This window comes from Carassius auratus, chromosome 28 (assembly GCF_003368295.1).
Source record: "Carassius auratus strain Wakin chromosome 28, ASM336829v1, whole genome shotgun sequence".
NCBI classification, from domain to species: domain Eukaryota; kingdom Metazoa; phylum Chordata; class Actinopteri; order Cypriniformes; family Cyprinidae; genus Carassius; species Carassius auratus.
In genome coordinates, this window is record NC_039270.1 from 14,141,869 (window position 1) to 14,167,447 (window position 25,579).

The window sequence follows — 25,579 nt, forward strand, 5'->3', positions numbered from 1 at the left end:
TCACAGGGCAAAAATGTTCCAAATGACATTTTCCTCTAGCAGACAGACTATTCAAATTTCAAATAAAACCATTTCCCTCAGACCATGAAAGCTGAGGACAATACAGTATCACTGACTGAAGCAGCAATTAATTAACTAAATGTAAAAAGCAAATCATTTAAGAAGATAAACCTGTATTGTGATTACATAAAGAGGAAATTCATCACACAACAGTTAGAAAGTTATGTTATTAAAATCAGCAGAAAAGACCTTTCCAACACAGTGCTGAGAAATGTACTGTAAACTAGCAAAAGGAAAAGATCCAGGGAAACAAAAAAAGTAACGAAAAAAAAAACTTAATTTATTTTCGAAATTAAAGGGTTAGTTCAGGTGTTTGTTTTCAACTATTCAGAAGACGGGAAACAGAATGCATGCATCTGTAATAAAACGTCCCTCGCATGGCTTTTTTTCCTCACTTCTGCTGACTATGGGGAACTGAATTAACCCCAGATTTCATTCATTTGCTCATTTTTGTGCACTTGAAGGGATAGTAGATACAAAAATTATTCTTGTAGCTTCATTAAATTAAGGTTGAACCACTGATGTCATATGGATTATTTTAATGATGACCTTTCTGGGGCCTTGAACTTGTCAGTTGCATTTCTGTCTATACATGTTCAGAAAACTTTCATCTGAAATATCTTAATTTGTGTTTCAAAGATGAACAAAGGTCTTACGGGTTTGGCATGACATGAGGGTAAGTAATTATAACACAATATACATTGTTGGGTGAACTATCCCTTTAAGAAGCTTCATGCAATCTCTCACTGCATTTTAATTCTAGTATTTGCACCTCGGCCCTGTTTTGTGTAACTGTCAGCCGCCTATGTGCTTGCCAGTTTTCAAGGTCGGTATCAGGTCACCTCAGTAAAGGTCTACGACATTCATTCTCTAAAAACATCACAGCAATATCACAGGCCTAAATGTTATGAAGTTGGCTCCACAGTAGTAGCAACGTATTAACAATAATATTAGCATAGGCTCTGCAGAGCTCGTAAACAAAGTTGACATTTTCCGTCTTCCTGCGAGTAAAGTTCCCCAGGCTGTGTAGAAAACAGCAGCGAACACTATACATCAATAACACTGTCAGACTCGCGCTAGTCAAGCGGCGACAAGACAGGAACGAGGAGCGAGGAAAGAAACAAAAGACATGCCAGAAGATGACGGCTGATCGAGGGAGAAGATAGCGAGAAATGAAAAGGACTGTGTGGGAGAGGTGGAGAGGAAGGATTAGTACTAGATCTGAAAAAAAAAAAAAAAAGTCTCCCACACACACATTGTGGGCTGGTCAACTGTAACAACTACGCCTCTCTGTATGAAATCAACAACAAATGACTGGCAGATTATTCTGATGGTTTTCAACGTGCAATTCCTTTCTCCGGTTTTTAGAAGATATGATTTCGGTTTAAAGGAATGTTTTGTGTTTAGTATATGTTAAGCTCTAAAATGCAGAAATTACTACATAAAATAACTTCTTAGTTAAAAAAAAAAAACTCATGGTTACATAATGGAAGTTTACAGGAACATTCAAGACACATTACAGCCATATTAAACAATATATACGCTTCATTTTTCACCTTTTGTAGTACTGTAACATTTTAGTAAATGGACCAATTCTAAATATTAACTAGTTGTTTATTTGCAAGCCTATTATTAACATCTTGGCTGTTTATTAGTTCTTAAAGCAAATATTCTGCATGATTATATCAAACATCCCTAATCTAATACCTAAACTTAATAACTACCTTACTAACTATTAATAAGCAGCGTATTAGTTTACTGTACCAAAACTCTTAATTAATGGTTTGATAATGGTGAGAATTGGACCTCAAAATAAAGTGTGACCAAAAATACAGTGCAAGTTATTTTACAAATAATATTTTAGTTATAATATTTTGATTTTACACATCCAGGTGGACGTTTCACACTCGTGGTGGTTGAGGAGATTTCCTCCTTCAAAAATGTGTAAAGTAATTTGCAAAGCAAAGTGTCAAGGAAAGCACTATACAAACACAATGAATTCTATTTTTGTTAAAGTTAATGTAACACAACAATAAGTCAGGTTAAAAACAATATTATGGTTTATTCTGCTTTCTAAATAACCATCAAAAGACTAAAATCACAGATTAAGCACAATTTTAATCTATTGACAGTCATAGCTTTATGTTTCTCTAAAGGTTTACAGTTATCATTTTGGTGAGCTAAATATTTTTTGAGTTATATTTATGTTCACATAAAAAATAGGGTCTTTACACATACAACTATATGGCTGCCTTTTACAATTCAGAAAGGGGGCAAGTGTATTAATATCTGGGGGTTCATAAGCATCAGATTGTTTAAAACATGCACTGTCTCTTTGATAAAAGAAACAAACTGAGGAACATACAACATACTGATTCTTTCAGTGATTTTTTACATTTTAAATAACATGTGGATCTGTTTACGTACTTTTACTGTCTACAGAGTCCAGTGAGTATAACGTGAGAGAGTCACAAATGCATGTGGCTTCTGGCAATGTGCAACAAAGCCATAAGCTTCTGAATTCATTTGTTCCCAAAGCACTACATGGATCAGATTATGCATTATTTGTCCTTAGGACAGCTGAATTGTTAAGGGTATTAAGTGAACAGTCACAGCATGACAAATAATGGTAAACACATGCACACAAACAGACAATGTTCATGTATGAATGAATTGAACCCTGCAGCAAAGATTAAGATATGCTTCTGAACAAACCCTGAATTCTGTTTGCATCTGATTCCATCTTCACAATCTGCATCAATCTGATCCTAGACACTCACACATCTTCAAGCCACTTAAGCAATAAATCACAGCTTTACTATGCCACAGGATCTGACCATCAAACTTAAAAAGACACATTTAATGCCAGATCACATTTAGAGACGTACTGTATATCTTACAGCTATAAATCTGACAAGCCAAACACCCTGCTGTGAAAACACAGTGAGACTAAACCTGTTGATGACACAAAATACAACATTTTCTTCATATTTCTAACTGTAAAAGATGCCAGTCAGCAGCCTTCAAATTCAACCGAACCATACAATTTTACAGTTTACAGTGCCACATACGATTCAGTCAACCAGTCATCATAACTGATTTTTTACCAAATACAGAGCTAAGCTTTCCCTCAGCAGTTCACCTGCTCTTAAATATTACACCACAGCATTTTAAAGCTCAAGACACTTAAGAATGGCTAATCTGGCATGAAAAATCACCTGTGAAAATAGCTTTTTCACCCTTATTTTTTGTTCTACCTCTTTAAAAGTTTATAATTTAAGAACGTAACGAAGAAACATAATTAAATCACATCTGATGCAGTTCCGTAACAACTTTATGAATAAATCCGTTAGTTGGTACATATAATTTGGTTAAATAATCACACTCCGTGGGTGTCACGATCACACAGAAACCCCGGCAAAGGGCCCTGTGACAGGGCAGCCAGCACCGCAAGGTCCCTGAGCAGTGCTGGAGGTCTAATTTAAACCCAGCAGGCCCAAGCAGCTGCCCAGCCCAAAATGGAATCAAACGGCAGCATGAGAGAGAGAGAGAGAGAGAGAGAGAGAGAGGGAGAAAATAAAGGAGAAAGAGGTAGAGAGAGAAGGTGCAAATAAGGCGTAGGCTTAAGAAGAGATCCATGTGTCCGAGGCATTTTTTGGACGCAGTCATTAATACGCTTAATTAACCATCACACAAACTCACATGGATGTATCCGGGTGTTTCTTACCATTGCGGGCCTCTGAATCCGTGCGTGGTTCTCCATGGCATTCGCTCCTTGCCACGGTGACAGAGTCACACCCAAAGATCCGAGTTTACGCCGAACACGATGTGTGCGTGTCACACGAGGGTTTGTATTAATGTGTGTGTATCCGTGATGGGTGTGTGTTGCAAAAGTTAGCTAGAGGACTATACGTGTGTGTCAGGGATTGTCCAACTGCTCTGCTAACCTCATCACCCCTTCCTGGCTCATTCTGACACTCACACACACACACACACACACGCACACACACAGCTGAAACCTGCACTCGGATTCTAAGTTGAAGGGGGTAAAGAGAGAGCGAGTGAGAGAATTGGTGGGGTGGGGGGGACGATGGGGGGCGTCAAATTGCAGGACTTGTGCTACATTTGCAGACTGAGGGGTTAAATTTAGCTGTGACAGGCAGTGGCAGATCTCTCTCTCTCTCAGCCTCTATCGTGTTTAGCTCTGGTATAGAGGGGCGAGTGCCAGAAAAAGTGGGAGACCGAAGTCAGAGACAGAAAAGAAAGAAAGAAAGAAAGAAAGAGCAGGAGGAGGTAGTGAGAGACCCTTTTGAACGATCCCCTCTCTGACACGAGGCCACTTGACTCATTGTGTCTGTTACCGGTGGATCCCACACATCCGTGTAGTCAGTCACTCCACCTGAGTTTGACTCACACAAGTGGAACAGCTTCATTTAGTTCAAAATCACCTGCGTGTGACCTTGTTAATAGTGATAAACTGATATATATTGGTCAGGCTGATAGTATTCGAACACTTTCACATTATTGGCCATTAAGAGCGCCTGCAGAAGTGATTGTTCTTCCTTGTGATATTTCCAAAGTATACCAACAGGGAGGTCAACAAGTGCACAGTTTCGGTTTTCAAATATTTTCACTGAAATCAATTCATATTTATTTCCACTATATATGTGTAGATCTCAACTGCTATAATTAAACTGTATTACAACACTACTGTGCAAAAGATTGGGGTCTTTAATGTCTTTGAAATACACTTGTTCTGCTCAAAAAGGCTGAATGTTTATTTTTTTTAATACTGTAAAAACAGTTATATTGTGTAATATTAGTACAATCTAAAATAAGTTTTTAAAATATATTTTGAAATGTCATTTATTCCTGTAATACATTACTCCAGTCTTCAGTGTCACACGATTCTTCAGAATTCATTCCAATACGCTGATTTACTGTTTAATAAACATTAATTAGTAGTATCAATGTTTCCTGCAAATGCAGTTGCTGGAAAATATTTATTGTAGTCAAACAATGAACAATTCTTAGTCTTCCATATTTTCTTACATGCATGTTTGAGGCATGGTTAAAATCAGGCATTACCTTTAGTGAACATCACATACCTACATTTTCTGCAAAAAAAAAATAAAAATCCATATTAGTTGACCACTGTCTTCTAAAATAGATTTAGTGCTTGTCAGGTGAACAAAGAGGTCACTTCAGATATCTGCTCAATGAAGCAATGCAAATGTAAGCACCAATAAATAAAGTACAAAGAAAACTAATAAAGCAATAAAGAAATGAGATACAACATACATTTTGACTATAAGAGTCCCAGACACTGGTGAATATATACGGACATCCTGAAGTGGCATGTGTTTGTCAGAACCACTAGAGGGCGACCTTTGACCCGCAGGAACAGCCGGTCCTAAACCTCTGGACCACTCTGACTGTCACCTCTCACCATCTCTGTTAAGTTCTCTCGCCTTTATGGCTCAAAGAGAACAGAGATTTATTTATTTATTTTACTTTTAAAGGGGCATGATATTTCTTAAAGGGGTCAATAACTAAGAAATCTAAACATATGAGAGGTCATTGTGTTATAAAACATCCCGTAAGTTTCAGACCTCAAAACTTTGTAGTTAGTCTAAAAAACAGCGTATACTGAAGCCAATCCGCCAAAACGACAGCTTGTGGAATGTTCTAATCTATGATGTAATAGTGTGGTTAAACACAGCCTCTGCAGAGGAAGATCAACACCTGCTTCTACATCACTGCTTTAGCCCCGCCCACTGATTTAAGCATATGGTGTTAATGACAAGAACGGCAACAGCAGGTCTGTGCAGAAACCAAACGATGAACTTCATTTGATGAACTGATGAAGTGCCAGACCGCATCAGTAAGAACTTGGGCCTTTGTTCACTTCATTTTACCACAGATTTAGTTTACAGACAAGGCACAATTCCACAAAAGATTTGCAAAAAGATCTAAATTGAAAGATGATGCTGTACTGACTATACTGGATCCGACGGCAAGTTTGAGTAACTGTTTTCATTAGGTGATCACTATTGCTTTGTCTCTTCTTACATATTGCTTGATATGTACTGAGTATTTATGTGGTTTTGACCTAAATCACAGCAGTGTGTGTCTATGAGGAATGTAGGCTGTCAAACACACAGCTATTAGCCAATCATAGCAGAGGGCGTCTACAATCCGCCACGCCTATTCAAATCAGCGTTCACATGGGGGGGGGGGGTTGGGGGGGGGGGGTTAAAACAGGACAGAAAATAGTCTATAATCTCTCAGTTATGTTTTGGATGTAAATATCTTGATAACATTATTAGTGGACCTCAGAGAACAGTACAAAATAAAAAAACAAAGGCAGTTCATGACCCATTTAAAGGAATAGTTCACATAAAACTTACAGTTCAACATGTTAATTGATGCCCAGGAGTGTTGTGGATTATTGTGATGTTTTTATCAGCTGTCTGCACTCTCATTCTGATGGCACCCATTCACTGCAGAGGGTCCACTGGGGAGCAAGTGACGTAATGCTAAATTTCTCCAAATCGGTCCTGAGAAAGAAACAAACTCATCTACATCTTTGATGGCCTGAGGGTAAGACTTTTTTTCCAAATCATACATTTTTGGCGAACTATACCGTCAACAGTGCAGTTGCGAAAACAGATAGTTTAATTTTCAAGGGAGGAACTAGTGATGTGAGGGCTAAACACTGGGGGAAAACTGAAGCTGATGCTTCGGTTTATAGAATTCAATGCATTGACCAGTGCTGACTCATGCCATGGCGGAGTACACTAGCCTTAATAGTTGAAAGGATATTAGGATATTACCACAACAAAAACCAGTGGAGAGAAATCCCCCCACAGCTAAGTGCAAACTGGCATTCAGATCTGCCTCCATTTTGTTAGCAATGCCCCAACAACCATGATCCAATCAATTTCCGAAGGATCAAGTCCCGCCCTCACATTTCAAATGTTGTTTCACTCAGATAGATGTCACAGTAGAGAAAAAAAAGACAGTCGCTTCTTCCATTTCATGCCGACTTTAATAAATGAACATTGGGAAAATTCATAATCCATCCTCTTTAAACCTGACTGAAGACATAAAAACATGCTCGAAATCTTCCTTATCCTCTTTCATATACTTCCTGCATGCAATGCATTTACATTTGTCCACACTTGAGTTTATGCAGCAATAAAACCATAGAGATAAATATAAAAGTGCTACTCCAGACAAAACAGATATAACCCCGACAAACAAACACAGTAAACAACTCGCTCAAACACGTGCAAACACGCACACACATATGCACTGAAGCAGATAGCACATAGCGGCTTTTGTGTGGCATCAGGTGTGACCTTGGCATAAAGGGAAATGTGAGGGGATGTTCTGTTGTGCAGCTGCCATTTGAAGCCATGATCAAACACACCAGCCGGCCCTCAGAGAGCCAAGAAGCACTCAACCTCAGCACCAACACCATGGAGGTCTGCTCTAATGGCACCCAAACTAATGGGAAAATTAGAAAGTGATCTATCAGGAGAATCCGCGGGGATAAGGGAGTCAATTATGCAGGGGCCTCATCCTAATACACACTGGCTTGAGAGCCACACCCCTTGACTCACAACACAATACTCTGTGTGTGTGTGTGTGTGTGTGTGTGTATGTCTGACAGTGGGACTTATACACGATCCGGCTGGTTGCGATCACACATTTTTGTCAGCAATCAACACCCCCCACCACACACACACACACACACACACACACACACCTATATACACAAGCACACTAATCCATTTGCCTCCTCCTCTTCCGACTGTGCAGCATGCTGCGGGGAGATTCGGGCCCTGTCACCATGGAAACCTGGCCAGTATAAGAGCACAATCGTGTATGTGTGTGTGTGTGTGTGTGTGTGTGTGTGTGTGTGTGTGTATTTGTTCATATGTGTATTTGCGTGGGTGTGTATGAGACCAAGGCCTACACAGGTTTTTGTACTTTCGGCTTCCAAAGAGGGGGCAGACACATGTGGAAACATACTATGTGATCATAAATATTCATGAATTCTCTAATGTCCTTAAAGGAGCATAATATATCTTCATCTTTTAAGGTACACAAGTTTCTGAGCATTTAAGGGATACTCCAACCCAAAATAACATTTTGGTTATTAATCATTTACCCCCATGTCATTCCAAACCCGTAAAAGCTTAGTTCGTCTTCAGAACACAGTTTAAGATATTTTGGATGAAAACCGGGAGGCTTGTGACTGTCCCATAGACTGCCATGTAAATGACACTTTCCAGAATAGTCCATCTGCAGTCAGTGTTTCAACCGTAATGTTATGAAGTGATGAGAATACTGTTTGTAAGCGATTAAAACTAAAATAATGACTTTATCCAACACGAAACCCCTTGTGGATGGGCAAATGTCATTCAGCAGTGGCTACTAGGAGGGCTTTAGGAGAGGAGGACACATTTGAAACTTAATACTAACTATGTATTAATTACTGCCTTACAGGACCTGATTACGTTTAGGGTTGCAAGGATATTAAAATTCAAACCAAAATGATGAGCCACTAATTATTTCCATGCCGATAACTGATACATGGCTCATATTAACATTCCATGTTTTTTTGTCTAAATTAAAAAACAAACAAACAAGTTTTAAAAGTTACACATAAATGTAGACATTATAACATTATAAAGCAGTATAACAAATGGATATTCATTTTGAGATTTGCTGAAGATCCCATTTAACAGAGATATTAAATTATAAATAAATAAATAACTTAATTTCTGTTTTTATAAATGAACTTCAGGTGTAAAAATAATATTTATGTTAGTATACTATTTCAAACACACCCACTGTGCGCTTATGTATCCCTCAACAACATATTTGTTTGTTTCCATTTTAAAATAAATCTTGAAATAGCATGAAACAACAAAAATTTTGACTGAACTGCATCCTGCAGACAAGAAGAATAGAGACGTTTCAATGAAAAGGAGAAGAAGTGCACAAACACCCACAGACCAACAGCAGAAACTACAGGCCGCTGTCAGCAGAAGAAAGGTCAGTATGGAAATGACTGGAGCTACAGTCCATGCAGCTATAGAAGCTGGCATGTGATGGTTTTAAACTGGATGCTGAGAATCTGAAAACTAAATGTCATGGTGGATGATGGTTTAAAAAGGGGAATTATCCCTTACAATGACTTCTGCGACTGATGCAAGAGTGACAGACAAGATATTTGGGCGTCTTACCTGTCGGACGAAGCTGTTAGAGGTTGTGTCTGAGGAGGTGCTGCCATCTGAACGTTTGAAACGGCTCTTTCTCTTTGCATACTTCCCCTGAAACATGAGGGAGAAAGAAATTAGAAATTAGAAAAGAATGGACGCTTCTCTGTATGCATGCCCACTCACGCACACATACAAAAGCACAAAATATGGATTCTGGGTCCTGTCTCTATGTCCAGATATGATTACCCATAATTACTCATGTCCGCCAGTTTTCTCTGGGAATCAGTAATCTGATTGGCCTTTAAATTGGCCAATGGCCTGGCTGCCCTCAGCAGGGCCCTCTATGTGGCATTCATAGGTGCCAGACTCCGTTGCCATGGAGATCAGAAGAAGGGTAATTGGGTTTGGTGGCACTAAAAGACCCTAATGCAATACTGTAATATGTTCAAAACCAGCCTTCACATAAATGCACACAAGCATGCAGGCTGAACCATTTTTTTCTTTAACTGAATCCCATAACTCCTTCCTCTTTCCATCAGGTAATCTACTACAACAACCAGCAGACAGTTTTAGTTTAAAGAGAGATGTGCAAAGTGTGTCAAATAATGATTGTCGTCAAATTGTTTGACCTTGTATGTCACTCGTTTGGCAAACAGATAGTCCTGCCCCAAACTCTCACTATTGGTTCATATAGTGTTGCTATATGTCGGGCTGGTTGAGATGCGCAAACAGACTGATCAATGTTTTGAAAGGGTTTTAGACCTTTCAGGGAATCAACTATGAATAACTTGGTTAAGGTTTGGATGTGATAAAGAACTTTAACAGAAAAAAATTAAACACATCTAAATGGATTTGGAAAGTTATTATCTAGGGGTCATACAGGGTCCAGACAGTTAACATATCTTTCCCAATATTGGTAATCTCCCAAGGTCTTGTCTCTATAAGTGCCATTGAAATCATAAAACATTCATTTCAAACTGAATAGAAGGTTAGAATTGCCTGCATTGCTATTGCGTCATTATAAAGGGTTCCTAATAGACATTATGGTCACAAAAAAGGCATAAGTGAACACTGCCATTGCAAGTTACTGTGGTATATGCCAGACACAAGAAATACTTCTTTAGCTTAGATAATGCATTTCAATATTATTAAAGTTAATATAAAATCAGTTAACCCAATTTAGTTCCTTAAGCAGTCCCTCCAGTATTTCGCTGAACTTTTTTTCAGATTTTTGCGGCCTTAAATTACTGATTTTGCTGCTGCTAGACCTTTATTAGATGCATGTAAAACTGCTTCTGAGACGTTTAGAGTACACAGCAGATGAATCCCAGATCTTTAGCAGACGTCTTACAGACCTTATTTCAGTATCTCAGAAAATTAGAATATAACTTAAGACCAATACAAAGAAAAGATTTTTAGAAATCTTGGCCAACTGAAAAGTATGAACATGAAAAGTATGAGCATGTACTCAATACTTAGTTGAGGCTCCTTTTGCCTGAATAACTGCAGCAATGCGGCGTGGCATGGAGTCGATCAGTCTGTGGCACTGCTCAGGTGTTATGAGAGACCAGGTTGCTCTTTTAGTGGCCTTCAGCTCTTCTGCATTCTTGGGTCTGGCATAGTGCATCGTCCTCTTCACAATACCCCGTAGATTTTCTATGGGGTTAAGGTCAGGTGAGTTTACTGGCCAATTAAGAACAGGGATACCATGGTCCTTAAACCAGGTACTGGTAGCTTTGGCACTGTGTGCAGGTGCCAAGTCCTGTTGGAAAAATGAAATCTGAATCTCCATAAAGTTAAGCCCCTTTCACACTGCATGTCTGAACCCGGAAAATTGCCGGAACATTGCCGGGTCGCCTTCTGTGTGAAAGCAAACACGTCCCGGAATTGATTCCCGGAGACTGATCCCGGGTCGGGGACCTAGTAACATTGCTGGGTTCAGTCCCGTAAACGAACACTGTGTGAACAAAAGCCAGATCTAATCCCATGTCGCAGTGATGACGCACGTTATCGCGCAACTCTTTTAATGGTTCTCTCGTAGTGGTTCTTGAAGCACTGACTCCAGCTGCAGTCCACTCTTTGTGTATCTCCCCCACATTGTTGAATGGATTTTGTTCCACAATCCTCTCCATGGTGCGGTTATCCCTATTACTTGAACACTTTTTTTTCCACCACATCTTTTCCTTCCCTTCACCTCTCTATTAATGTGCTTGGACACAGAACTCTGTGAACAGCCAGCCTCTTTTGCAATGACCTTTTGTGTCTTGCCCTCATTGTGCAAGGTGTCAATGGTCGTCTTTTAGACAACTGTCAAGTCAGCAGTCTCCCCAATGATTGTGTAGCCTTCAGAAGATAAAGATTTTTGTAACTATTTAAAAGCCTACTATTAATATGATTTTAATAAAATATGATGTGTTATAGATTACTAGTATCAAGTGATTATCAGAATCAGAAAGAGCTTTATTGCCAAGTATGCTTGCGCATACAAGGAATTTGTTTTAGTGACATAAGCTTCCAGTAAACATTGACAACAACACAGAGACAAAACAAATGCAATTTTTTTTTTTTTTGGCTAATAAATAAGTGTATAAACAATTGTGCTATAAATGATAATGGAATAGGATTGAGTAAGATGCAGGGATGTACTAGGATGGAGGGGTAGCAAATAAATATAAGGATATTGCACGTTTTTATTGCATAAGTGGGGAACATTTAACTGTTCATGACTTAGATTGCCTGGGGGAAGAAACTGTTCTTGTGCCTGACTGTTCTGGTATTTGCGGCTCTGAAGCGCCGGCCAGATGTTGACCTGCCTTTAGTAGCCTCCCTTTGCTCTTTTGTCTTCTTTTTTTTGCGAAGGCCTTTTTTTTGTCTAACCCTACAAACAACAGCTAATTTTTTGTTATGTACAGTACAGACCAAAAGTTTGGACACACCTTCTCATTCAAAGAGTTTTCTTTATTTTCATGACTATGAATATTGTAGAGTCACACTGAAGGCATCAAGGGCTATTTGACTAAGAAAGAGAGTGATGGGGTGCTGCGTCAGATGACCTGGCCTCCACAGTCACCGGTCCTGAACCCAATCGAGATGGTTTAGGGGTGAGCCGGACCGCAGACAGAAGGCAAAAGGGCCAACAAATGCTAAGCATCTCTCGGGGAACTCCTTCAAGACTGTTGGAAGACCATTTCAGGTGACTACCTCTTGAAGTAATCAAAGCAAAAGGTGGCTACTTTGAAGAACCTACAATATGACATATTTTCAGTTGTTTCACACTTTTTTGTTATGTATATAATTCCACATGTGTTAATTCATAGTTTTGATGCCTTAAGTGTGAATCTACAATTTTCATAGTCACGAAAATAAATAAAATTCTTTGAATGAGAAGGTGTGTCCAAACTTTTGGTCTGTACTGTATATATGATCTGATCGGGTATAATAATTTGATTGGAGATTCTAATTCTAAGACTGTGGATATTTTGTTGTTATCACTTTTAAAGACCAAGAAAAATCATTACCGAAAGAAATACAAAAACAAACTAACAAATGACTAATTCAGCAAATCATCCGCTGACTGTAATGTGGATGGTAATGCATCTACCTTTTAATGTAACTGCAATTGGGAATTGTGGTCTGCACTCCAGAGAGCAGCACGCACACAGATCATGAGAAATTCTGCAGAGCAGGCGGGAAAACATGAAGTGGGAACAGAAAGCTTTGAGCTGGAGTGATGGGGGGATTGGTGAGAGGGGCAACTCAGCCGATGAGGGCAAATGGGCAGTGGCTCTAGCCATTGGGCCACTCCCCTGTGAACGGCCCTGCTTGTGACCGTCTCATAGACTGCCAAGTAAAATACTCAGTCAAGGTCCAGAAAAGTATGAAAAACATCGTCAGAATAATCCATCTTCTATCAGTGGTTCAACTGCTACGTTATGAAACGCCGACAATACTTTTTGTACTCGAAGAAAACAAAAATAGCAACTTTATTCAACAATTTGTCTCCTCTGTCTCTCTCCACATCAGCATAATGCCAATTAGGAGAATATGAGCTGAACGTAGACAGCTTATGCTCTTTTGTGTCAGCCTCGACACAAGGATACATTTTCTATGTGTATTTACACTTTATAAAAGAAAACAGCACATCCTTGTAGCGATGCTGACACAGAAGAGTGTATGCTGCCTTGCGTTCACCACATTTTCTCCAAAATGGCGCTACAGAGATATGCAGAGACAAAAACAAATTGTTGAATAAAGTAGTAATTTTAGTTTTATTTGTGTACAAAAAGTATTGTCGTCGCTTCACAGTTGAAACACTGACTGCAGATGGACTAATCTGACGATGTCTTCCATACTTTTCTGTACCTTGACAGTGTTATCGACTTGGCAGTCTATGGGACACTCACAAGCCTCCCGGTTTTCATCCCAAATATCTTAAATTCTGTTCTGAACGACATGGGGGTAAGTGATTAATGACAAAATGTTCATTTTGGGGTGGAGTATTCTTTTAAGGACTCAAATACAGGACTGACAACCATATTCTGCTGCTGTGTGAACGTGGCCTAAATGTTTTAATCTAACAACCATCTTTAAACACCACAAATTGTTGATTCTGGAAGGTTTGTGAGAGGCTGGAGATGCTCATATACTGCAAAACCAGATCTGAAAAAGGCCAGCAAAATGTCATGGGAGGGAGGAGGGATGTATTGCTATGGTGATGAGAGATTTCCTGTTGACAAACAACCTCTGAGGCTAATTATGTAATTAAGGAGGAAAAGCTGTGCCATGGTGCAGGGGGAAGGATTTTAGAGTTTAACAGTGTCACCACTAGTTCATCACATGAAGAGAAGAGAAGAGAAGAGAAGAGAAGAGAAGAGAAGAGAAGAGAAGAGAAGAGAAGAGAAGAGAAGTTTAAACACAGTGTCCTTAATTGACCATGTATGGCTATAATTATATCAATCCAAATAAAAACTACATTAAATACCCACTTATGGTCTTATTCTTAACAAAAATTCAACAAAACTAGGAAATTCACTTTTTTATGTATTCAATCGGTTTGCTCTCTCACACACACATACACATTCACTTCTCAACACTCCACCTCCTCAATCATAGACATGATTCAGATAGAGCCCCTCTCCAAAGCACAGGTCACACGCATTAACACTACCACATTATATAAAGACCATTATATAAATACAGCCCTAGCCATCAGAAACATTACTGCAACATCCATCCATACAACACAAGCAGTAATAAGATGTGCCTAACAGGATGATTGAGTGGCCTGTATGGAACCGGTGTACATTCATACATCAACCATCCTCTGAAACAATTCACAAACACAGAACACGGCAAAGCCAGAGTGTGTCATCAGAAAAGATGGATTCTCAAAATCGTACAGTCAATGATAAAGGGGTCAAATATCCACAAAATGCTGAATACCAAAGAATGTGCAGGAGTTGGAGGATTTTTTTTTATCGGACAGCAGGCAGTTGAACCGCTCAGGAGAATCATATACAAATATCACAAAATATAAACACTTGTGGATCATCCAGGTAATGACAGTATTAAAAATTTTTGATCAGGGTCATTTTTATAAGTTTGGTTATTATTTTGTCTTGTGAAGCATATGTAAACATCTGAAATGGCTTATTCATGACAGAGCCAATTAAAAAATAAAATGCATTTTTCCCCCTCATGTTTGGAAAATAATAATAATAATAATAAATAATAATAATAATTCTGCAGTGGATGTGTAAACTTGTGAGCAGAACTGAATCCAAATAAATGGTGATCGGGAAGCTGTTTGGGGCATTTTTGTTACTTTTTTGGTAATTGGTAATTACCAAATGGTAATTTTACACACTTGCTGCAGTAAAAGATAGATAGATAGATAGATAGATAGATAGATAGATAGATAGATAGTCTGGTAAATGTATATGATATATCCATGTGGGCGTGGTTTGAGGTAAAATCCCCACAGTGGAAGCACTATGTGATTACATCACGTTTTTTATCGCATATGTTGACATCATCTTTCCTGTACTCAGTGTGTCAGACCACTTTTAATAAACTTTAACGTTAAACGGCTCATGAGATCAGCTCTGCTCTGAGACGCACTTTTAAAAAAGGCGATCTCTTATTTATCAGTGATGGTTCATAACTTATCAACAGAACAGACTGTGATAAAAAATGCAAGACTCTAGGCTAGCTGTCTAGAGGGGCTAGGTGATGAAATAATGTTATCTCCCTAATTACCGGAGGAAATACACGTTATATCCAAACAAATATCCGTATTCAAAATAACTTGGCTCATACACAAACAACTTTGAGTCGCTTATTTCCTCGCGGCGCACTTTTAAAAGACCTTCACGGTATCAACAAAGATGCCGTGTCTTGTTGCCAAGTAACCACTAACGTTACTCGAGCTACCTTCTGATAACGACTAATCCTCGCCGTAAACAAAATCTGTGTTTTTCACTCAGTCATTCTTAAATAGCGGGCGGCGGTTAGTATTTTGTATTTCACCGGTTGCATGCACTTGTCTATGAGCAGTACAGTGGCTCTCTTACCTGAGGCTGAGAGCCTTGGTGATCAAACATGTCCATTTGGATTTCCTGGGTTGAGGTGGAAGGCGTCCTGGACATAATATCCTCCTGTACCATTAATTTAAACTTTAAATTCGATTTTATTGTTTCATGTAGAGCCTGCTTTCAGTTTATTATACATTGTTAAGTAATTAAAGGTAAAATAAAAGAAATGAAAGTGATTTTCCTCCTTCCTGTGGCTTACAGCTGGCTTGTCACTGCGCTGTGCAAATACACCGAGCCTAGTCTCCAGCTGTTCAGCGGAGGGACAAGCCCCGCCTTCCTCCGCTTATCAATCAATCAGATAGGGATGGGGCGGGGCTAGTCGACTGTCTTCGCACCGATTGGTTGATCGAATCGAAATTACCATGAGATGGACGATGGCTGCCCTACTCCCCACTCTACTGTGCATAATGGCATCGGCGCATTGCTGACCACACCCATCGTATATTAAGGAAAATCACAATAGGCCATTTTTGCTGTTTTTATACACTATATGGACAAATGTATTGGGACACCCCCTTCCAATTAACAGGTTTGACTACTTTATTAATTATGTGCTTCTAATTTTATAGCAACAGTTTGTACAGGACCCCTTTTCTATTCTAAAATGACAATGCCTCTCTGTATAAGGGAATGTTATTTTATTTTTTTTTATTTTTATTTTTTTAGATTTAAGATTGATTCAGCCAGTGTGGAAGAAATCCCAATTGACCACCTCTGGTGTGACTTTAAAAGTCAGATCATGAGCCAAAAACTCATCACCAATGACTTTTTATGACACTTCGGAAACTGTTGCAACAGAGATAGATGGCAATGCAATTTTTTTAAGATATCGTATCTTTGTTGCCACAGTTTTGTAAGTGCATTTTTCTGTTTTAAAGAAGAGGGTGTCCCAATACTTTTGTCCATAGGCTAGTGTATGAACAAGTCATTGTTTTTTGGTGATGAGTCTTTATTCATTTCTCATGGAAATTACTAAAGTATTTAAACCTTTTCATTAGAAGGGGGTGTCCCAATACTTTTGCCCATATAATGTATGTAATATATTATTGTGAGTATCAGTCTAATCCATATTCCTGTTTTCTACAAATGGCTAAGTTAATATGGTTTGTTTTAATAGATTACGTACTTGGTTTTCTGCATTGCCCTCTTATTCATTCAACAGTCAAAGGTACTGTAGATAAACACGACCAAACAGACTGAGAATATTAAAATAACCAATAATCAAGACGGAAGCTACTCAGACTACATTATGCATCTTTTCTAGTAATTTGCACATTCTCATTAATTCTTCTAATACTGCACTTTGCATTCATCACACCACCAATTTATGTCAAATACGAATCCACAAGTGCTCATCTTTCAACAGGTAAAACACTGTCCTCGTGTGGCCTTTTAATGAAACAGCATTACTGGCCTACAAATACCATGGAACTACAGTTCCCAGCAGCATCATGTGTGGACCGTACCATTCCTGTTCCCGAGGTGGGCGTGTTTTGGTTTATATGTATATTAATACTCTTACTTGATGAGGTTATAATAGAATTGTTTGAAGCACTGATTGCACCTCGAATAAATAATTGTAATGCCTGTAAAACCATTTGTCATAACCATTTTCATTTGTAGTAATCTTGAAGTGGTTGATTTCCCGTGCAGTAATCGCACCCCTCCTTCCCGGAATATAACTGTATAATCTCGACGTCTCCGGCATTAACAGCCTCTTTTCAACTTCCGCTGAGTAGCAGCCATGAGGTAAATGTCTTTACACGTGCAATACTCGGTTTTTCTCAAGAATCTAATTGAGAAAACGTTCTGTCTTGATGTAGACGTTCTTTACGCGTTTTAATAAACAGTTAAAGAAACGTCTTTGAGACGATTTATGGTTTAATGTCGCTATATGCGTATAAGCGCCATGTTGCGTCGTGATACTAGCAATCGCCCTAACGTCTGGAGTCTATTACATTGTACACAGTAAAAATTTTCTAGCAAAGGTTCATCATTATGTGGAACTTCGTTTTAATCTGCCTTTCGTTAATATTATTGTGTTGTATTTGTTTTATCGTAGGCGGCAAAAGTCCATTTGGTGTGTATCGTTAGCAAACGTGCTCAACATGCTCAGACATGCCCCGTATATAGACTAGGGTCACTAAGATGGCCTGCCTATCCTAAAAACAGGAGCAGGTGGAAGACCATTTGGCCCCATTTTCCACATTTTGCTAGATTTGAGTTAGATGACCGGTCTATTTTATGTTATAATCATAATAAAATACCCTTACTTCTTGTACTACGTTAAGCTAACGGAGACTCTTCACAGCACTTGTATATCATTGCTCCTTTGTTGATTTTGATTGCTTCCATTGTCCTCATTTGTAAATCGGTTTGGATGTAAATGCAATTAGTTTTTTAAACCTAATCCAGTGGCTCATAGAAAGGAAAGACAACTTGTTAGGCAGTAGTGTATATTATGTTGCAGTTAGTGGGTAAAAAACAGGTGTTTCAGTAATGTAAAATTTTCTACTGAATGTCAAAATTTTTTTTTTTTTTTTCTCCAGCATGCTCAGGCTTCAGAAGAGGTTGGCGTCCAGCGTTCTGCGCTGTGGCAAGAAGAAAGTGTGGCTGGACCCAAATGAGACCAATGAGATTGCCAATGCCAATTCTCGTAAGTAATTAGGAACTCCTTCAGTTCTTGTCTCTGCATTGGTGCAAACAGTTTTTGCCATGGAGTACTGATTATCTCCCTTTAAATCTTTTAGGGCAGCAGATTCGCAAGTTGGTGAAGGATGGGCTGATAATCAAGAAGCCTGTAACCGTTCACTCTCGTGCTCGATGCCGCAAGAATACCCTGGCACGACGGAAGGGTCGTCACATGGGCGTTGGTGTGTACCAGTTTAATGGCATTGGGTTATTAGTTGCTTTTGTCATGACATCAGGAATCATGTCAATCGAAAGGGTATCTTTATGCAGTCAGAATTAACGGTGGAAAGTATAGGTCCTGGGTCGTTCGTACTTGAGCTCTTTTCTGGCTGTGTTGTGATTGGCTGTGTTTGCTGGCAGGTAAGAGAAAGGGTACGGCAAATGCTCGTATGCCAGAGAAGCTGTGCTGGATGAGACGGATGCGTATTCTGCGACGACTTCTGAGACGTTACAGAGAGGCCAAGAAGATCGACAGGCACATGTGAGCTCCTGTTTTCATTTCAAGTTTTATGCAGTGACACTCAGTATCTGTAAAGCAGGATTTTATGACTGATATTGATATATTGGCCAGGATCCTTTATTTTTTACTAACAGTTTAGTGAACATGCCGTCTGAAAGCATTGATCCAACAAGAAATGAATAAATGTGTAACAATTGTTTCTCCTTCAGGTACCACAGCTTGTATCTGAGGGCAAAGGGTAACGTGTTCAAGAACAAACGTATCCTGATGGAGCACATTCACAAGCTCAAGGCAGACAAGGCCCGCAAGAAGCTCTTGTCGTAAGTGTCCAGATAATATTACCCAGTGTGCAATACATCACTACACTGCCCAGTTGCTTCATATCAAGTCTATTGAGTTTAGTTGAAAATGAGTGTAATATTCTATGGCAGTTAGCTGTAAATGTGATGAAACATGGTCTTACTCGGCTGTAATGTCTCTTCACCCTGCAGTGACCAGGCAGAGGCTCGTCGTACAAAGACCCGTGAGGCACGTAAACGTCGTGAGGAGAGACAGCAGGCTAAGAAAGAGGAACTCATTAAAACTCTTTCCAAGGAAGAAGAGACCAAGAAATAAGATTGTCATCTTTTCCTGCCCCAAATGTTCTTCAGCTCACCTAAGTGATAATAAATACACTTTGCTACAGCTTTTGGTCTCCAGAGTGTGTTTATGGATGCATATGCAGACAAGAGGGGTCATTTGAGGGTCAACACAGGATATGTAGCTTTAGAAATTATTCTTAAAGCACTGTCAAAGGAACAATTTACAGAATTGTTACAGCACATTTCACATGGCACTGCTGCCCCTGAGAGTTTAACCTTTTTTCAGACTAAGAAATGACTCCCGCATCAGTCTATAGACTGGAAATTAAATAGTAATGAGACATCAGTGAACGGAATGACTAACAAAAACCCTACATTAATTTATTTTTTTAGTGTTAGCAGCACTGTATGATATCATTCGAAAGATTTGATAAATATAAGCAGACTGAATGATAAAGACTACTTGCCAAAGTCAAATCGCACAAAATGTCAGTGTAATGCATAATACAATCACCAGGCTTTTGATTGTCCACCTATATGTATTTCCAAGAGATGTGTGAACAAAGATGCAAAGATTTTAAAACCGATCAAGCGCTGTACCAATTAAATCGTAATTTTTCCAAGTAAGACATGTTTCTGGGTCAACATCTTTGTTGTACTTGGTGAAATCACGCTCACCGTCCTCTCTCGGTGCTGATAAATTTTCTGTCAGTCGTAATCTTAAATTATAATCTCCTAAACACAACACTTAGAGTTAAATATACATTTTAAAATATATATAGTTTTATAATTGACAATTTGTTAAAATAAGAGCAAATACAAGATGAGTGTTTTTGTCTCACCCCCTGGCGCTAGGCATGCATTACATAATCCAGAACAGAAACAGAAACAGAACAACCTCCTGTAATGTGTTGATAGAACAGTGTAACAGACTAAAAATTGGTTTAAAAGGCTGATAAATGTGTAAAAATGTACCCATCACTTGATCATTTCTGTGCTGACTTCAATTTCTTCGTTATAGCCAATACTAGATTTAGGCTTACATGTGCTGTCTACTTGTAAAGAAAAAGTTTTAGAATCCAGTTCCTCATAATAACCAGGCTTGTGAGATCATGTCCTGAGTAAATGCTTTTTACACTTAATAAAATTAAGTATTCAGGGCCAGATGTTGTGGGTTTAACAAGATAACTTCCCTGTAAAACCGATGGCTATACATTTTTAAAAATGTGTAAAACATTAAAAACTTTAAACCTACAAATCACATTATACCTTAAAATAACAAAATGAGTTTATGATGGAATTAAATCTGCCTCCTCCTGACTGATAACTATTCTTGCCTGCAGTTTTTTTTAATGAAAAACAGCTCTAATGAAACCAATAACATAAATCAATTATTTCATTAAAAAAGGGTTAAGGGTTTGATCATACTTAAAACACATATCACAAGCACTAATATTAAACAGTATTTAAGTGTTTATGATTTATTTTAAAAACATTATTTCTAAAAAAACAAAACAAACAAATAATTTCTATTTGTTTTTAGTTTGGTCCGAGTTCTTGATGCCTTTACAAAGTTTTCACCAGCAGGTGTCGCCAGCACGTGCTCTTTCAAATGCTTCGTAATCGTAACATGGAATCATTTTTTCGAAGCAATTGGTTCAACTGATTAAAAGCTTCAAAAAGCTTTGTTTCTCCCATCACTACCGCTCAGCCCTAAACTGTGGCGTGTTTTCATTACAGGTGCTGGTCATATAATAAGAATATCATTAAAAAGTTGATTTATTTCACTAATTCCATTCAAAAAATGAAACTTTTTTAGTATATTCATTCATTACACACAGATTAATATATTTCAAATATTTTTTCTTTTAATTTTGATGAGTATGAACATGAAAAGTATGAGCATGTACAGCACTCAATACTTAGTTGAGGCTCCTTTTGCCTGAATTACTGCAGCAATGCGACGTGGCATGGAGTCGATCAGTCTGTGGCACTGCTCAGATGTTATGAGAGACCAGGTTGCTCTGATAGTTGCCTTCAGCTCTTCTGCATTCTTGGGTCTGGCATAGTGCATCGCCCTCTTCACAATACCCCGTAGATTTTCTATGGGGTTAAGGTCAGGTGAGTTTACTGGCCAATTAAGAACAGGGATACCATGGTCCTTAAACCAGGTACTGGAAGCTTTGGCACTGTGTGCAGGTGCCAAGTCCTGTTGGAAAATGAAATTTGCATCTCCATAAAGTTGAAGCATGAAGTGCTCTAAAACCTCCTGGTAAACGGCTGCGTTGACCTTGGACCTCAGAAAACACAGTGGACCAACACCAGCAGATGACATGGAACCCCAAACCATCTCTGACTGTGGAAACTTTACACTGGACCTCAAGAAACCTGGATTGTGTGCCTCTCCTCTCTTCCTCCAGACTCTGGGACCCTGATTTTCAAAGGAAATGCAAAATTTACTTTCCTCAGAGAACATAACTTTGGACCACTCAGCAGCAGTCCAGTCCTTTTTGTCTTTAGACGCTTTTGTCGCTGTCTGTTGTTCAAGAGTGGCTTGACACAAGGAATGCGACAGCTGAAACCCATGTCTAGAATTTACATAACAACGTTTCCTTTAGGAATCTAATGTAAGTTCAGTTTAACTATGAAAAAAAATATCTGTTAATAACCCTCTATTAACACATCACTAAGTGTAAATATTGTAAAGTCTTAAGTAAATAGAATGGAATGAATTCCTGATTACAGTCATTGCCATGTCCCCCCCCCCCCCCCTTCAACCTCTCTGAGCAGAGTTCTGCAGTTAGACGACATATAGATGTTGATATTTCAGAGAAGTGCTTTAATGAAATTATAAGATTCACATTTCTGTTTTTTTTCAATCCCCCAAAATGTATCACTTCCATTGTAAGTGTCTCAGCACAAATATAAAAGAAGAGTTGTAATATTTTTTTGTAGTAATCAGGATTGGCTGAATGACATTTGTGAAAAAATCATTAGGACCCTCACTGGGTGTTTCGACCCTTTATCACAAGACTACCTCAGCCGAGGCAGGGCCACCACAGACTGATCAGACCCGGGTGTGTGTCATTGTGTTACATGGTCATTTGGCAGCCCACACTGTGTTCATCTTCATCAGCTACAGCAAGTGGCTGGTTCTTTCAGCAACAGTGGCCAGTTCCCTGGCTATCCTTCATTGGACCTGTCCTCACCCTCTTCCTTATGCCCAACTCTTTCATCAGCCTTATAGTGGAACAAGCCACAGAGCCACAAAACCCCTGCAGCCCATTTCCACCATATATACCTTTATTGTCCAGCCCTGCGCCTCTGCCTCAGCTGCCAAGTTGGCATATTGCAGCTTCTTCTTTTCCAAGACTTCGTTAATGGCCTTTTCTCAAGGGACTGTCAGTTTGACTATTATGGCGATCCTACTGGAGTTTAACCAGAGAACCAGGAAGTCTGTGGATTAAGTCGACTCACATTTCCCAGTCCCTAGCTTTATTTAGCTTACCTAACAAAGGACTGCGTTTTTGGTGAGGTATTCTTGGCATTTTGGTGGATGGCATTTGTTTACACTATCTTGGTCTCTATTGATGCCGCCAAGCATTTCAGTGCTTGATTGTGGTGCCATGTGTGCCTTCCCTGTGTCAGGCTGATCTTACAAACCACTAGGATATGTCTGAGGTTTGACGGGGCTGCACACAAGTGGCAGGCTGAGTCTTGTCCACACCATACCTGCAAGTTTGTTGGAGAGGGCAGCACATCGTATGTGGCTCCCACAATAAAACTGAATGTACAGTAAATGTAAGAATGTAAATTCTACCTATTTTGACTGATACTGTACCTCATACAAATATGGCTAAACGTTAGCAGGATGTTTTAAATAGTTATACTTCATTTGATAGAATATTATAATGTCCAAGTGATTGCAATACGAAAGTTGTTTTCTATGGCCACGAAAATATAATATCTTAGAGATGATATGAAATTACAATGGGTCGAACAGATTAGATGATGGTTAATTAGTTAATTTATAATATTAATTCTGATAGTGTTACTACTTGCAGCTTGTAAAACATTGTAATTAATTGTAATTTTTTAAAAATACATTTCCCTTTTGAGATGATTAACATATCTGTAAGTGATTTTGCTTGAGCGCCATATTGCTGTTCAGTTCTCCAAATTATTTTTGGATTTTCCATCCTCTTGTACTTCCTCTATTACTATAAAAAAACAGAAACAAAAATATTGATCTCTGCTTGGTAATTCTCAAAGATGGGTGTATGAAGAAGCAGTTCTGTGAATATAAAATAATGACTCATTTTCAATGGGTATTTGAAAAGCAAATATTGTTTTGAGCCAAGCCCCTTCCATATTTTTCACTATCAAAGCAGAGACCTGGAAGTCTGCTTTTAAAAGTTACAAGGACCTCAGTGTTTAGAACGATGTTCAGTTTTTCTGTGAAAATAGAAAATAGGATGGACCATTATTTGACAGGAAGCAAACACTGATATAATGCAACCCTGAAGAGAAAATAGGGGCTCTATGTTGTAATCGCCCATAAACACAGGACTCTAGACAGTGAATGGATAAAATGTGACAAAATTTAAATGCTCCAGAGAACTTTTGTGTGGGTTCTTATGCAGTTTTGTCAAATAATATTGAATTAAGCACAGTCATTATCTGTATGCAACACAATTTAAGAAAAGTGGCTCTTATGAACCAGTTCTTTAATTGTCAAAAACACTCACAAAAAAGTTTTATTGAAATTAGGAATTTGGAATCAGACCTTCTCAGTAAGTGAACTGACATCCTCACTTAACTGTTAGTGTTTTTGGTAATACAAATGAAGCGGGAACCATTACTGTAATGTACAGAGTCACGATGTGGGAAGATCTGTATAATGCTGCAAAAGACACAAAGAAAGGAAGAGTAACCTTTATTGACGTCATTGCCACCACCACCACCATGTTGTGGTGATGCTGTGTTTTGTTGTGAAAGTGAAACTACTTTGATTGGCCTTCCAAAAGAGGACACAACTAGAAATCAAGTTGTATTTACAACATGGTTCCACAACCAAATATTCAGATGTGTGGAATGCATTTTATGGAGGACTGTTATCTGATCCTGGGAGTAGACAACAGTGTCTGCTAGTCTGACTCATAGCCTGTAAGTATGGTTTCATATTTAAAGATTTTGCCACTCAAAATGCCAGTTTTGAGCAGTGTAGAGTAGGGGTTGCACCGACTAATCTGCTAGTCGACTAGTCGACTTCAATGCTCTGCCATGATGCTTTAAGCTTGACGTCGACTAGTCTCCGGTCCTATAGAGGGTGCAACAGTATAATAAATCTTTGAAGAACTTCCACATTTAGGCAACGTTTCCAAACAGTTAAAAGGACAAATAAATGTATACTCTGAAAGGTCCACAAGACGTGTGATTATATAACTGAATGCTAGAAATTGAACAGGAGAACGCACATTCTAAACAGCTTATTGTACAGGTAAATTAATCGCTGTTCTAATCTAATGCGCTGCTGCACTGTAACGCACACACATACAGACAGCAGCTCATGTGTCACGCGCGGATCGCTCACGCACAGAGTCATTCAGCGCGGAAGATGTACTGTCAACGCTGTTCTGTGATTTCTCAACAAAATAGCTAAGAAACTAAAGTTCAAGCATATATTTGTTGATAACTAAATCCCACAGCGTCACTAATACTAGAAAGATACTGCCATGAAGAAATAATTCACACACGCAATTGCTCTTACTAATATTCATATGAATGTAATCTGTACTGTGCTACTTTATCTGTATCTGATTTACAACAAGCAAACATCTGTGAGAAATAAAACGACCCAAAGGCAAAATAAGTAATTAAAATGAGCTGTTATAGGAGTAGGCTAATAGCCCAAATAGCTGTGGGGTTTTTCACCGCTCCAGATTTATTTGTTCATTA

At 38.8% G+C, this 25,579-nt stretch overlaps 2 protein-coding genes across 7 annotated transcripts in view; one reads left to right on the forward strand and one right to left on the reverse strand.

Moving 5' to 3' along the window:
- LOC113046907 (voltage-dependent L-type calcium channel subunit beta-1-like) overlaps positions 1 to 16,273 on the reverse strand; it is a 33,929-nt gene extending 17,656 nt beyond the window's left edge. For 3 of the 6 annotated variants that reach the window (XM_026208034.1, XM_026208033.1, XM_026208032.1), the window contains exons 1-2: positions 15,869 to 16,167; positions 9,321 to 9,407 (exon numbers count right to left, since the gene is read on the reverse strand). In XM_026208034.1, the coding sequence (XP_026063819.1) occupies positions 9,321 to 9,407; positions 15,869 to 15,961 (180 nt within the window). In that variant the 5' untranslated portion in view covers positions 15,962 to 16,167. Of the gene's footprint in view, positions 1 to 3,787; positions 4,043 to 9,320; positions 9,408 to 15,868 lie in introns of those variants that run through there. The other 3 variants (XM_026208031.1, XM_026208036.1, XM_026208035.1) reach the window with 3 other exon arrangements.
- A 1,228-nt stretch (positions 16,274 to 17,501) lies between these two features.
- LOC113046908 (60S ribosomal protein L19) lies at positions 17,502 to 19,725 on the forward strand. The gene is made up of 6 exons (XM_026208038.1): positions 17,502 to 17,638; positions 18,439 to 18,545; positions 18,640 to 18,762; positions 18,941 to 19,061; positions 19,250 to 19,360; positions 19,532 to 19,725. The coding sequence occupies exons 1-6, from the start codon at positions 17,634 to 17,636 to the stop codon at positions 19,653 to 19,655; spliced, it is 591 nt and encodes a 196-aa protein (XP_026063823.1). The 5' UTR covers positions 17,502 to 17,633; the 3' UTR covers positions 19,656 to 19,725.
- The last annotated feature ends 5,854 nt before the right edge of the window (positions 19,726 to 25,579 follow it).